Consider the following 13,914-nt stretch of genomic DNA (forward strand, 5'->3'; position numbering starts at 1 on the left):
TGGTCGTGAGAGCACTGCGACACGCGACGATCTTTTCTTAGCAGCCAAACAATAGCAAAGTAACACCACATCGGGCACGACCAGTGATCACAAGGGATTCGAGGAGGCCAGATAATGAAGGACAAGCCGCCCGGACGACTTTGCTGTGGCGCCAAAATGATCAGAGGGGCAGAGACCCAAAAAGCAGCCAGCCGCCGACCTGAAACATGCGTACTAGTTAGCCATTGGCCGACACCAAATCCGTTCCTGCGTTTCGAAACGCCCGCTTACCCAATCCCTGCTGCACCCGCGCGCTCCTTCCCCGGCTGCCTTCACCGAAAGAATTATGGGTCCACGCGAGTTGGATCTTAGATAAGCCCTACTCCCGGCATTCACCATGCGTGCTTTACTCTCCTTCACATTCTGCAGCCTCGGCGCTATACAATCGTTCTTTTCTTCCATTTCTCTCTTCCGACTTTTTGTCGTTACCTTCTTTTGAACTCTACTCATTCGTTTCTCAACCAATATGAAGTACTTCACAACTACTGGAGCAGTGCTCCTCAGTGCCCTTACAGCGACCGCCGGCGGTATCAAGTTCGACCCCGAGGATGAAGGTGAGGACATTCGCAGCAATCGTGGCTACAAAGCTAACCTCAGACAGCGTCAATCCTCGCCGTCACCCGACAGTATGCGTACGGACTGATGTCGATGTACCAGGGCAACGCTACAGGCACGCCCATTGAGGGTGTCGGAGTCTGGCCGAAGCCCCACTACTGGTGGGAGGGTGGCGCCGCGTGGGGTGGCATGATTGAGTACAGCCAGTTCACTGGCGACGATTCACATGTCAAGACGCTCCAACAGGCATTGACTGCCAACTACGGCCCTGACAACGACTTCATCCTGTCTTACCGTAAAGGAGAGACCGGCAATGATGACCAGGCTTTCTGGGCGCTTGCCGTCATGAGCGCGGTCGAATACCAGTTCCCCGATCCCGCAGATGCGCCTGCGAGCTACCTCGAGGTCGTGACCAACGCTTTCGAGAACATCGTCGGACGCTGGGACGAGACGAGCTGCGGTGGAGGACTGAAGTGGCAGGTGTACCCTGAGAACGACTACGGCTACAACTACAAGAACTCAATCTCCAACGGCTGCGCTTTCGCCCTCGGTGCACGCCTTGCTCGTTACACCGGCGAGCAAAAGTACGCGGACTGGGCTGTCAAGATCTACGACTGGACAAAGAAGGTTGGACTCATCAGCGACCAGTACGAGGTGTTTGATGGCACAGACGACAAGACCAACTGCGCCACAGTCGCCGACAAGACCCAGTGGACCTACAACAACGCCATGTATCTCCATGGATCGGCCTTCATGTACGACTACACCAACGGTGATAGCACCTGGAAGGATCGCACTTCAGGCTTCTTGGACCACGCTGAACTGCTGTTCTTCCGCCCCTACGAGAACGCCACAGACATCATGTACGAGTGGGCTTGCGAGACGGGCGAATCTGGCCGACATTGCAACCTTGATCAGCAATCGTTCAAGGCATACCTTTCTCGCTTCATTGCTAAGACTGCTATGGTCGCTCCTTTTACCAAGGACAAGATCGTGCCGTTGCTGAAGGCTTCCGCGGTCGGTGCCGCCAAGGCCTGCTCTGGAGGCACTGACGGCGTTACGTGTGGCAGCAAGTGGTACACTGGAAGCTGGGATGGCACCTCTGGTGTCGGCCAGCAGCTATCGGCCTTGGAGGTCACTCAGGCACTCTTGATGATCGAGAAGGGTACCCTCCCTGCAAAGGGCAACAGCGCGCCGAAGCCATCAAGCAGCCCTTCCCCCAAGCCTAGCTCTACGCCAGCGCCATCATCTATTCCTGCAACAAGCGACGCCGCTTCTTCAGACACCTCTGTGTCTAGCCAAGTCCCAGCTGCCAGCGAAGCTACTCCCTCGTCAAGCGTCACTAGCGAGACCCCTGCACCTAGCAAGGTGCCATCCACTGAGGCGCCTTCCAATGACAACAACAACAACCTGGTCCCGAAGTTCCCGGAGGCCGATGAAGCTCCTGCTTCCACACAGGTTGTCTCCTCAGTCGTCGTCGTAACAAGCACATCAGTCTCAAGCTCTCAACCCTCGGCTTCTGGCAAGCCTACTGGTCAGTCAAACGGAGGCTCATCCAGCAGCTGCGCCCGCAACGTAACTCGGACTGTGACTCTCGCTCGCTCCTCTGCGACAACCAGCTGCACACCCAGCGTGACCGAGACTGTCTACGTACCAGCAGCATCGGCGACTACGGGCCTCGTGGTAGACTCTTCGCCAGCGCCGGTTGTACCTCCTGTTACTACCACGTTGATGTCGGCGCCAGCTGCTAATACCAGCTTGCCCAACCCGACATCTCCAGAGCAGTTCCTCGGCGCTGGCTCTACCCTCGCCGTCAGCACATCTGTTGTCACCATTTTGGTGGCGGCGATGGTCTTTGCTATGGTGTAAGCCTTAATCTGCATATTGCATCTTTTCTTCATCTTCTTCACTGTACATATATACCCTTCTTGCTTTATAGACCACAATATTCCCGGGCCGCTTGACGGCACCCTCTGATAGATTGGAATGTATAACGGTCCCTTTATTCGGTCTATCCGCATGTGTGATTATGATTTTGACTCATTCATCAATATGAGATTTAAATAGCTAACAATGTAGGTAGACTTTGCCAGATACCTTCATCTGTGTGGCGCATCCTCAGCTGTGACTTTTAGTGGAGCGGGCTCAGCTGGCGACTACCCCACTAGAAAAGGGCCGCCAACAATTAACGTGCGATGACATAGCAACCTTGGACCCATCCCACTTCCCCGGCCCTATCTGCAACCCTCCACATATCCGAGCTCAACAACGAAAATAGCGCTGCGGATATGCGCTGCTGAAAGCTTGATTTCCTCAGCAGAGCCAGCGCTCGTCGGGTATCGGCTATCCAGGTCCGCGCAGACTCGGATCTTCCATTTACTGTGGCCTGATGTTCTTCTGCACGCGACCTACATAGAGAAAGTGCTAGAACGTGAAGGTGCGTGACAACATGTCTGAGTCTGCGTCCCGATGCTAACGAGGAAGATTACTGTAGCCTCCATCGTAGCTTCATCCTCAGCGACCCTGTTTCGCCGTGCGCGCATTTCGTGTCTCGTCACCCCTCGTTTCCTGTCGCATTCGCCATCGCGTCCGCGGACGGATACGCACCACCAGCCATAGGAGGCTACACCAACCTCGCCCTCTCGGCGGCGCATACCGTATTCTTTACATTCGCCGGTAGCATACTTGCGGTTTAGGTAGCTGCCATGGCGACCCAGAAGAGAGACGCGAAGGGCAAGAAGCTCGCCGTCATGAACAAATACGTCTACGATGCCTTCTTATGGACATTCTCGATCCTGGTGGAGCTCTTCTTCCGAGAAGTGCATCCCAGAAGTAGTTGGAAGGTGCCAAAGGAAGGCCCGGTCATCTTCGTGTGCGCACCGCACGCGAACCAGGTAGGACATGTTGCGACGCTACTCTGCCAGGATGTATGCTGACAGATGGCAGTTTGTCGACCCTCTCATGTTGATGAGAGTCGTAAAGAAAGAATCCGACCGCCGAATTCAGTTCCTAATCGCCGATAAATCGATGAAGCGCAAGTTCGTCGGCGCAATGGCGGGTTTAACAGGTGTCGTACCTGTAGGACGAGCCATGGACATGACGAAGCCTGCAGAGGGCAAGATATACCTTCCCGATCCCATCAACGACCCGACGCTTGTTCGAGGTGTGGGCACCAACTTCGAAGATAAGAAATTCCAGGTCGGCGGCTCCATCGTACTGCCTAAAGTGGACAACAAGGCGGCGACCGCTGAGATACTCGAGATCAAGGGCCCAGAAGAGATCCGGTTGAAGCGCGGTTTCAAGGGAGGTGTTGCCATGCAGCAAATGACCGGGCGAAACGACATGACCAAGGATGGCACATTCGTGGACGGAGCCAATGCGAAAAAGGGTATTGCCGATGGTTACGAGGGAACTCCCTTCCAGGTTGCGCCCAAGCTCGACCAGACAGAGGTTTACGACGCGGTACATGCGGTTCTTCACCACGGTGGAAGCATCGGTATCTTCCCCGAGGGTGGTAGCCACGACCGAACTGATCTCCTACCACTAAAAGGTGAGTAAGTAAAAATTAGAGTCTTTCACACACTAACATCTCCCAGCTGGTGTTGCGATCATGGCGCTTGGTACAGTACAAACGAAGCCAGACTGCAATCTTAACATCATTCCCGTCGGTATGAACTACTTTCACGCCCACAAGTTCCGATCAAGGGCCGTCATCGAGTTTGGCACGCCCATCCATGTCCCACCTGAGCTAGCTCAGAAGTTCGATGGCCCTGGGAGACGTGAGGCCATCGGCGAGATGTTGGAGACCATCCGACAGGGCCTGATCTCTGTTACTGTCACGACACCAGATTACGACACTCTCATGGTACGTTCAATGAAATTTCTCGCTTCTTCTCATTGCTGACTCTCCTAGGTCATCCAAGCTGTGCGCCGCCTCTACAACTCCAAAGGCACAAAACTTCCTCTTCCCAGGATTGTGGAGCTTAATCGCCGCCTCGTCCAGGGTTACGAACGCTATAAAGATGACCCTCGCATTGTTGAGCTCAAGAAGGAGGTCACGACCTACAACGGCAAGCTTAAGGCGCTGGGCCTCCGGGATCACCAGGTGCAATACGCCAAGATGCATCCTATTACGGCATTTGGCCTTTTCTTCTACCGTCTCGGAAAGCTCCTCTTCCTGAGTATGCTTGTCCTTCCCGGAACTCTGCTCTTCAGCTTGGTCTTCATTGTCACCAAGGTTGTCTCGATCAAGAAGGCCAGAGAGGCACTCGCTGCATCAAACGTCAAAGTTCAAGCAAGAGACGTCATGGCTACGTGGAAGCTTCTCGTTGCCATGGCTGCCGCCCCAACAGCTTACGCCTGGTATGTTTGCTTGGGACTCTACTGGTACTCCTACAATCAATGCAACGGATACCTTCCTGCTGGCATTCAGAAGCGCTGGCTCATCATTCCCCAACTCGTCGTCTACGTCACCCTCACATACGGCGCTCTCCGATTCGGCGAAGTCGCCATGGACATCCTCAAGTCCCTCGGTCCCCTTTGGAAGATGATGAACCCCTTCTCCAACAACGAACTAGTGAAACTACAAGAGCGACGCGAGAACCTCGCCCAGCGCGTAAACGACATCATCAACGAACTCGGTCCGGAGATGTACGACGACTTCCACTCCAAACGCATCGTCGAGGATCCCTTCGTCAAGCAAGAGCGCCCCCACACACCACCGCAAAAGTCGGACGAAGACGCGGAAAGGGAAGCAGGCCAAGACATCGAAACCTATGATTACCCCGCCTCACCCGGCTCTATCAACGAAATCCCGCGCAACGAATCATTCCACGACCTCGCCAACCAAGACTTCTTCTCTAGTCGACCGCAGACGCCGAAGAAGAGCCGTAGCAGGAACAGCAGCAGTGCGAACCTGGGCGGCTTCCAGCTCAAGCCTTTCAGTACTATTGATGGCAACTTGGATGAGGTGAAGAGGAGGCTAACAGACGGTGTGAAGCAGCGGACGAGGAAAAGAAGGAGTAGTGGAGAAGGAAGCTGGGACGACGGTGAAGATGGCGAGGGCCTGATAATGGGAGGAAGGAAAGAACGCTCATACACCAAGTAGTTTTTGGTCATGATGGTAGTTTGGATGAGCGGTGTGTCGGTTTTGCTTGTGCGTTAGTACTAAAGATACCACTTTCCTTTCTTCCTAGAGGTTGAGACTGGACTTGTTATGCATGAATACGATTTGCTGTGCTTGCTACGCTATGCTGTGTTGTGGTTGTGCTATGCTAAGTGCTCTTGTAATATCATCGCTTGTACATCGTCGCCCTGCCTACAAATATGCCTGAATCAATAATCGAGAAGAAGTTACGGATATCCCCATCCAAAAATGCCAAAGTCATGCAAAAGCGCTGTGCCCAGATCAAACCTTTCCTCCTGCAAAAGTGGTATCTTGCCTTCCTTACCAATTCGAATCCCAAGCATCGCCTCCCTACCCGAGAACCAGTACGTGACACAAAGAAAACATCCATACCTGGAGCGCGGTGTCCACCTCTCTACCCGACAACAGCCTTCTGACTCAACTTCTCTAAAAACCCGCTAAGATCCTCCTTCTTAATCTCAATCACACACGCCTCGAAACTGTCCATTCTTACTCGGGCTCCCGTCTCCCTCACAACCTCTTGAAACGCATTACCGAATCGATTCCTGCCCGAACCCCTCTCCTCATCCTCATCTTCCGACTCCGAAGAATCATTATCCGAAGAATCAGATTCCTCAGCTTCAGACTCCGTATCATCAGCAACCTCATCTTCCTCAAGGCCAGCCGCGAGATTTCGCGCCACACGCGCCTTACGGCGTGATTCCCTCGCTTCGGCTTTTTGAGCCTGACGGGCTTCTTTAGCTTTGAGTTTAGCTTCGCGTTTCTGAAGGCGGGATTTAGCAGATTCGGTTGCGCCGCCGCCACCCAGGCCAACGACGACGTAGAGGCCGCGGGAGTCGTCGAGGCCGGCCATAACGAGCTCGCTGCCTTTGTTTTTGCCTTTTGTGCCGTTGAGTTCGACGATGGCTTCGGCGATCCAGAGGGCGAGTTTGGTGAGGGCGCCCGGGTGCGTGAAGAGTTGGACGTCGGGGCCTTCTTTTACGACGGCCATGCGGAAGGCGCGGAGGTGGCGGATTTGTTTCTTTTCGATTAGGGCGGTTCCTGTGCGGAGGATCGCGCGGTGGAGGTGTTGGGCTGTGCTGATGTGCTCGACTAGGCGGTCGATGTCGCCGAGGGCGTCGTAGGCGGTCCAGAAGCGGCTGGTGATGTGTTCTTGGGCGAGGTCTTGCTGTTCTTGCGTGGAGGAGGGCATCTCGGTGTGGTCGTTGGCTCCGACGAAGTTGGAGCTGTCGAGGGCGGATTGGTTCAGGTTCTTTGCGTCGCCGACTTCGAGGATGGCTCCTAGGATTACGCCGGCGTCGATGGCGGAGAGACATGCTTTCCAGCCCCAGCAGCGTACGAAACCCCATCCGTCTTTGGGGTCGCCTGTACCTGACTTTGGTGGTACGAGGCCATCGAGACCGTATTGTGGGGCGAACTTTAGTAGGCGCTCTCGGAGACCACGCTTCAGCTCCATGTCCATGTGTGTATATCTTTGCTTGCACTCAGTGAGTGAGACACCCATCTTGGCAAGGAGTTTAGCAAGTCGCTTCTGACCTGCATCACTCCAGATGTGTAGTTTGGCGGAGAGGTAGGGCGAGTGCAGCATGCTTTCGTAAAGAGACCAATGCCGGAGAAGGAGGAAACGCGGTTCTGGGGAGAGGCGGATTGACTTGTCGGTTGCTGAGAGAGCGCTCGTAGGGATGACACCCCACACTTCGCCCATCGTTGCATTGCGGGACACACTTGAGGCGTCTGTGACAGGGTTCAGTCGACGTACTTCGTCTCGCAGGACAGAGCGTATGTTCTCCCCTCGATTGCCGTTCCATCCCGCTGAACCACCCTGTGCTGAGAGGGGGTTTAGACCAACACCGCTTCCTGTCCGCCCGTATAGTTCCAGACTGCTGACACCAACGATGGCATTCCATAGCAAGTCGTTGTCTTCGCGGCCGAGTTCCGATGCTAGGTTGTATACGAGAGAAGAGACGGGGTCTGAGTAGGAAGTGCCGAGTCCGTAGTATTTGTCGAGCGTGGATGCGTACTTGTTCCGCTTCTTGATCAGCTGCCTTCGTAGGCTCTTCAACGACTTCTCTTTCGGTGCAGCTACTGATGGGGATGCAGAGCGACTGCGGGAGTCTGAACGCGAAAAGTCGGAGGAGCCACCTAGTTGTTGCGCTGCTAGTAGACCTCTTCGCCGTCTCGGTTCGGGTGACGATGGTATTGAGCCTCCCTGGGTGATGTTAGCGTGGCCTCCATTTTAACCGTGGCTATACATACCGAATTACTCCTTCGCCTTTGTGCTGGCCGCTCGTCATCTGTCATGTCATCCTCAGAGTCGTCTTCCTCGCCCCAAGACTTTCTCTTCTTTGGTGCCTGTCCAGATGGCGGCTCCTCATCATCTGGGTCGTCCGAGTCGTCGCTGATGTCGTCTTCCTCCCCCACCTCTGGCATCTCCTCAAGCCCAGCGTATGCTTCACGCTCTGCCTGTAGCTCTTCCTCAATGTCACCGTCGTCAAAGACTATAATCCCACCTCTTGACGACTGGTATGACTGCGTGATCTTGCCCTTATCCACCCCCGCTTGTCTCCGCACAAACTCTCCCGTTGCGGGGTCCTGACTTATGGGGGCGGCAAAAACATTGGTCAGATTCCATGGCCGTCTCGCGTCCAATAGCCAGACCTCGACATCGCCAGTACCGCCCTCTCCATCCTCATCCACATCCAGGCCTAGTATCTCTTCCATGTCCACCATGCCTCCAACACCCAAACATATGACAACACCGCCACTTCCGCCGTCTGTTGTCCGCATGGGCCGTACCAGCTCTTCTGCCGCTCGTGATAGATCGCCATATCCGGCTATTGGCTGAATCTTGTGTTGTATGTAGTCGCGCTTCAATAAGGCAGTGAGTATTCGGCAGGCACAAAGCGCGTCTGGTTCGAGGGCGACAAGGAGTAAAACGGGCGGTGCGGCGGCATGTGTGCGTTTTATGAGGTTCTGGTATAGATGGGCTATCAGATTTCGCGGAAGGTACATGGCGGTGGCGGTAGAGTGGTTTGCCCTGCGTGCAGGTGTAAAGAAAACGCGCCGAGAGACGCGTCGGGAGGATTTGAGAGGGGCTGGTGGGGCGGCGTGAAGCTTATGGTATGCTCAGCAACTGCATGAAGAATAATAGAAGGCGTGATTAAAATAGAGAATAAGGTAGAAGGGCAATTGGCATGCGTGGGTGCGGGTGCTTGCACAGCTCGTGGGCGTGCGTGTAGTATCGAGGATGGCCGAGACGCGTTCGGCGCTAGCCGCGGAAATGGCTTCGCTCGGACGCGCCTCTGACGTGAACTTTCACCCTCATCTCGATTCCGATCGCGTCTCATTTCCAATACAGATGAAGGCATCACCATCTGACTGCTGTCGATAGCGCACATTTCCCCATCTTCCCACTTCATACCTATTCTTCTCGTCCTACTCACGTGGTCCACGTATACCTGAAGAAGCTGTCAAAATGCATTTGCTATGGACCTCGCGCAAACCGATAACATAGACTGAAGCAGCATGTCAGGCCACCTGCAGTATCCTTCTCCCTCGCTTTTAGAAAGAAAATACTATGAAATCGATTCCGTCGAATTCGCGAACTCCACTCAATCAGCGGCTTTGATTCCAACCCCCGATTCCTATGTATTCCCCCAGTCATTCTTCTTTAGTTTTGAGCGTCTCCATCGCAAAGTGTGTTTGACCTTCAAGTCGGTTGCTGGCTCAACACCACTCAGGCTCTTGCTTCACCCCAGGCTCTTGCTTGATGACAGGCTCTGCGTCAACAATCTTCTGGCGATCATCGAGATTCCGACCTAGGTCTTTCGGCTCCAATTGCACGAGTGTAGGCACAATGTTGTGGCAATGGTCATAGTGCTCTCCGTGGGCATCGCCCCACTTGGTCAGGCCTGGATTGATGACGAAAGCCACAACACTTGCTCCCATGTCTTCATCATCGTCGTTATCTACTGACAGCATTTGCGCCTCATGGAACTCGGCCCCGATAGCCGGATAAGTGACTTGAAATCGCGATTGCTGCGTAGACATATGTAAGGCCAGAGAAAAGGCTTTGTCGACGATGAGCTGGATGTCTGAAACTTTGAATCCGGGAGATAGCGACTCGAAATGGCCGCAGATAACACTCATTGCAAGGAGGCGGACCTCGACCACACTGGCTGTCAAGCCTACAGGCAAGCCATCTGGCTCTCCGTGTGCAATGGTGTCTGGACTGGTTTGCTCAAGCAGCTGCTCCACTGTCTTGATACGCCATGACTCGGAGTACGGAGAAGGAAGCGGCCATTCAAGAAGATGTTCTGCTCCATAGATCTGGACCCATGCCTCATTCAGGGCTTTGCAATAATCTCCAAATACAGCGTAGGGGCTTTTGAATACCAGGCAGATCAGGATTGACCAGATCCAGGCTTCGGTCAACGCCTTTTTCCTCGGTCGTCCATTCCAGTGATGAGGTGCAACGTCGTTCAGTAAGACAACGGAGCCGAGAACCTCGGTGATGTCGACGTGAGTGGTGAAGCGGAGTGAACGGCTGAAGGATTTGATAGATGATGCAAGGGATCGAAATTCCTTAGCGAACTGGTCGTCGGACGTTGCATCCACCTTGTCGACCTTGGCGAGCATGTCCTGCTGGAGTTCTTGGATCCGGGTTCGCAAACGCTGAAGCTCTGCTCGCAAGGGCCTGACTTGACTGGATTGCCTGAGCATCGAATCTAGGAGTTCCTTGACAGATTCATCGGTCAGGCTCTGGGAGTCAAGCTTCTGCTTCACTGCGTATGGCTTTATGACCTTCGCCATGATGTGGTTGTACATCCCGTCAATGTGTTTGGATTCCTCCTCCCACTCTTTACACTCGTCTTGCAGTTGCCTGTTTTTGGCTTGCAACTTGCGATAAGCTGTCTCATTTCTTACAATCCTCCCTTCTTTCTTCGCTATATCATCCTTGTGACGTCGCAAATTCTCTCGGAGGTTCGATACGGTATGTTCGATGTTGCGTTTGCCTCGTTCAAGCTCTTGGTTTCGCCCAAGCGCAGTCTGCAGCTGCTGGTAGATGTTGCTTGACTGGCTTCGTGTGATTCGCTGCCGTTGACTGTCTTGCGGATTTCGATGGTCATTGCCGCGTACCCTGTTCCACTAGATTGTCTGTGTAAGGTTGGATTCCGTATCTGGAATTACGGGTGCGTGCTTACTGCGTCGTTAATGGAGGACCTCATAATCTCGAAAGGCGCCTTGGTTTCGGTCGGTGGATGTATTCAAGGATTTAAAGATTAGTCGATGGTATTTCAAGTTTTGCTCAAGATCGGCTAAGGATAGGAATATATAGCTCATATGGACAGCGTGGTTGGCAGCTTGGAGTCTATCTCACCTTTACTTTGAGCTGCTGGTCACCCTCACTTGAGTTCTGGGGTGGCGAGCCTGGGGAATTCGCCACTAACCAGACAAGTGCTCAGCAGCGCGTGTCTCACCTTTACTTAGTTAGCCATAGAGTGGCATATTTGGTTCAAACTCTACTTCTCTCCTTCTACAACTTCAACACCAGAGCGAGCTACTTTTCTTGATTACTGCAGCATCAATTACATCACCAAACCACATTTCGATACCAGCTCGACATGAAGTCCAATCGATTGATCGTAGGCCTGGACTACGGGACTACATATACGGGTGAGTTCCCCATCGTAGAATCATAACATCCACTAATTAGTCAGGTGTCTCTTTCTGCGAAACCTCTGACAACGGCACTGGTGACGAGCACATAGAGGTCATTCATGATTGGCCGTCTCAGCATACCAAGATCGGCACCAAAGAGAAAGTACCGAGCGAGGTGACATACCAGAAGCAAGGCTTGCTATGGGGTGCCCTTATACCTTCTAATGTTCAGCGCCATATGTGGACGAAGCTTCAACTGGATCCAGTTAACAAAGGAGAATTAGTCAAGATCGTTAGGGAAGTCTCGACATCTACGGAGAATACAAACAAGCTGCCCGTTGAGATCATCGCGGACTTTCTTTCGCAGATTAAGGCACACCTTATCAAAAATCTGGATCAGAAATACGGTAAGGTGCTGTGGAGGGGCCTTGCCATCACCTTGGTGGTCACCGTTCCTGCAGTTTGGACAGACGTCGCCAAAGCCCGCACACTCGAGGCCGTCGCTAAGGCTGGGTTCAACACACCCGAGTTCCCGCAACTGAAGAACATCATTATGACTACTGAGCCTGAGGCGGCTGCAATCTATACCACGAAAATTCTACGAGGTATGCAAACTCCAATACATCATCAACTACACTGGAGGTACTCACACGATTCCTGAATTGACTACTCCATGTCGAAACCCCGCGAAGTCTTCCAGGGTCATCTTTACCAAGTACGAGGATCTTTACTAAGTTTGAGATAGGAACTACCCAAAATAGAAAATTTGCTGTCGGTGACGGCTTCATCATTTGTGATATGGGAGGTGGTACTGTTGACTTGTAAGTATTCACCATTGTCGACATCTTGGATAATTACTAACTTAACTGCGAAATTCAGGATTTCCTACAGGGTCGCTGGACTCAATCCAACAGTCATAGAGGAAGCAACTACAGGTACCGGTGACCAATGCGGAGGCAGTTTCGTCGACCGAGCATTTTTCAAGTGGCTTGAGCGCCGCTTGGGTACCAAAGACTTCGTGGAGATCGTCGGGTGCCGAAGTGAGGACGTTCCGCATACTTCTCTCTCGAAAAAGGCAGCTAGATTGCTTCAAGACTTCACACTCGAGGCGAAGAGTGGCTTCTCGGGAACAGAGACGAACTACCTTCGCTTACCAGCTCCCCTATCTGCTATCGAAGAAGATGCTGCGAGAGGTATATGCGACGGCGACATCATGATCACTCCGTAAATTATACCATTGTATCCAGTTTCAACAGCTGACAGAATACAGAGAGGACATGATTGAGATCTTCGAGATGTGCGTCCGCCGCGCCTATGAACTCTTGGGTGAACAGTTGGAACAGTTGCGAACAAACAAGAAGGTCAAGGTGAAGGTCAGTCTCACTCCAGATCAATGCCTCTTCCTGGCGGACTCAAAGGTCTATGACGTGCGATATGCTATCCCCATGTATTCACCTTGCTCTGGTTGCTTCACTCGTTCCTCGTTGCCGATATATGTTCCTATGCTAACAACCTACAAGTACGTCTTCATGGTGGGCGGCTTCTCCGAAAGTCCATACATGTACGAGAAGATCAAAACCTTCGCCGCCAGCTGCAACGGCTTAGAGACGTTCAAACCAAACTATGCGTAAGTACATCGGTTCACAATGTTCTGACAGCCCACTGATACTTGCTATAGATGGTCTGCTGTAGTACGAGGCGCAGCCGCGAAAGGTTTAGAAGGAGAGAAGAGAAACACGATCAAGACACGCAAATGCCGCCGGTTCTATGGCACCAGCTATAGCGCCGAGTTCTTGGCACGCAAACACAAGGAATCCGACTCATACATCGACTCCTATGATGGTATCAAGAGAGTGAGCAATCAGATGTCATGGCTGCTCACCACAGGTCAAGATCTACCGACATCCAAGGAAATTCATGCCAAGGGGAGGTTCACCGCAGACTTCTGGGCAAGAGAGAAGCGAGAGACTGAATTGATTCTTTTCGCTTCGGATTCACCGACGGCTCCAGCACGTTCAGACGACAAGGCAAGTCATAGTACCATACAGGCAGCTATTGAGGAATCATCTACTGACTCTGAAACAGGGTGTCCACAAGGTCACCACGCTGACCGTTGATCTAAGTGTCGTTCCCAAGAAAGAGTTCAAGGCTGCTAAAAGCCCCGTGGGTGAGCCGTACCATAGCTTGAGCTATGATGTCGCCATCTCGGTACAGTCGTCTCTGCAGTACTCTTTGTTGGTCAACGGCAAGACTTACGGCTCGGTGACTGCGAAGTATGATTGAGTGGCCGTACTAAACGCTACTCTAGCACTATGTCATGTAAATGCATACGGTGGTAGATTTGGAGAGGTCGAGCTGTTATCTGAGAGAATGGAGATAAAATGATGGAAGATGGAGACAGATGGTATCTGTGGACTTCTAGAGAGTGAAGGTTGAGTAAAAGCGTGGCTAATCTGGAAGATTGGCCAGTATCGGCAGTGGATTTGGCTTCCTGCATGCATCGGTTTTCGAAC

General features: G+C 52.8%; 5 protein-coding genes across 5 annotated transcripts; 3 read left to right on the forward strand and 2 right to left on the reverse strand.

The window, feature by feature from the left end:
* The first annotated feature begins 386 nt into the window (after positions 1-386).
* Positions 387-2,643, forward strand: BKA58DRAFT_365889 (glycosyl hydrolase family 76-domain-containing protein). Its single transcript, XM_046168879.1, has 2 exons — positions 387-593; positions 641-2,643. The coding sequence occupies exons 1-2, from the start codon at positions 506-508 to the stop codon at positions 2,461-2,463; spliced, it is 1,911 nt and encodes a 636-aa protein (XP_046022711.1). The 5' UTR covers positions 387-505; the 3' UTR covers positions 2,464-2,643.
* Positions 2,644-2,858: 215 nt separating this feature from the next.
* BKA58DRAFT_226923 (CTR1 suppressor protein) lies at positions 2,859-5,918 on the forward strand. The gene is made up of 5 exons (XM_046166390.1): positions 2,859-3,031; positions 3,079-3,488; positions 3,541-4,144; positions 4,191-4,459; positions 4,508-5,918. Exons 2-5 carry the CDS (start codon positions 3,300-3,302, stop codon positions 5,699-5,701), a joined length of 2,256 nt encoding a protein of 751 aa, XP_046022712.1. The 5' UTR covers positions 2,859-3,031; positions 3,079-3,299; the 3' UTR covers positions 5,702-5,918.
* Positions 5,835-8,964, reverse strand: BKA58DRAFT_423057 (CDC45 family). The gene is made up of 2 exons (XM_046172848.1): positions 7,997-8,964; positions 5,835-7,949 (listed from the first exon to the last, which is right to left on the reverse strand). The coding sequence occupies exons 1-2, from the start codon at positions 8,750-8,752 to the stop codon at positions 6,135-6,137; spliced, it is 2,571 nt and encodes an 856-aa protein (XP_046022713.1). The 5' UTR covers positions 8,753-8,964; the 3' UTR covers positions 5,835-6,134.
* A 99-nt stretch (positions 8,965-9,063) lies between these two features.
* On the reverse strand, positions 9,064-10,968 carry BKA58DRAFT_461773 (uncharacterized protein; the record flags this gene model as incomplete). The annotated part of the gene is made up of 2 exons (XM_046174820.1): positions 9,064-10,888; positions 10,945-10,968. 2 exons carry the CDS (start codon positions 10,966-10,968, stop codon positions 9,467-9,469), a joined length of 1,446 nt encoding a protein of 481 aa, XP_046022714.1. The 3' UTR covers positions 9,064-9,466.
* Positions 10,969-11,364: 396 nt separating this feature from the next.
* On the forward strand, positions 11,365-13,684 carry BKA58DRAFT_413432 (uncharacterized protein; the record flags this gene model as incomplete). Its single annotated transcript, XM_046172419.1, has 8 exons — positions 11,365-11,416; positions 11,461-12,006; positions 12,147-12,222; positions 12,281-12,625; positions 12,672-12,774; positions 12,922-13,028; positions 13,080-13,438; positions 13,542-13,684. The coding sequence occupies 8 exons, from the start codon at positions 11,365-11,367 to the stop codon at positions 13,682-13,684; spliced, it is 1,731 nt and encodes a 576-aa protein (XP_046022715.1).
* Between the last annotated feature and the right edge of the window lie 230 nt (positions 13,685-13,914).

This window comes from Alternaria rosae (genome assembly GCF_020736505.1).
Source record: "Alternaria rosae strain MPI-PUGE-AT-0040 chromosome Unknown BKA58scaffold_8, whole genome shotgun sequence".
NCBI classification, from domain to species: domain Eukaryota; kingdom Fungi; phylum Ascomycota; class Dothideomycetes; order Pleosporales; family Pleosporaceae; genus Alternaria; species Alternaria rosae.

Excerpts from the sequence above, each read along its gene's own strand:
- BKA58DRAFT_365889 (XM_046168879.1), top strand. The coding sequence starts at position 506 with ATGAAGTACTTCACAACTACTGGAGCAGTGCTCCTCAGTGCCCTTACA. Across the intron at positions 594-640 it reads GTTCGACCCCGAGGATGAAG|CGTCAATCCTCGCCGTCACC; the intron begins GTGAGGACATTC and ends AACCTCAGACAG.
- BKA58DRAFT_226923 (XM_046166390.1), top strand. The coding sequence starts at position 3,300 with ATGGCGACCCAGAAGAGAGACGCGAAGGGCAAGAAGCTCGCCGTCATG. Across the intron at positions 3,489-3,540 it reads GCGCACCGCACGCGAACCAG|TTTGTCGACCCTCTCATGTT; the intron begins GTAGGACATGTT and ends GACAGATGGCAG. Across the intron at positions 4,145-4,190 it reads TGATCTCCTACCACTAAAAG|CTGGTGTTGCGATCATGGCG; the intron begins GTGAGTAAGTAA and ends AACATCTCCCAG.
- BKA58DRAFT_423057 (XM_046172848.1), bottom strand. The coding sequence starts at position 8,752 with ATGTACCTTCCGCGAAATCTGATAGCCCATCTATACCAGAACCTCATA. Across the intron at positions 7,950-7,996 it reads AAAGGCGAAGGAGTAATTCG|GGAGGCTCAATACCATCGTC; the intron begins GTATGTATAGCC and ends AACATCACCCAG.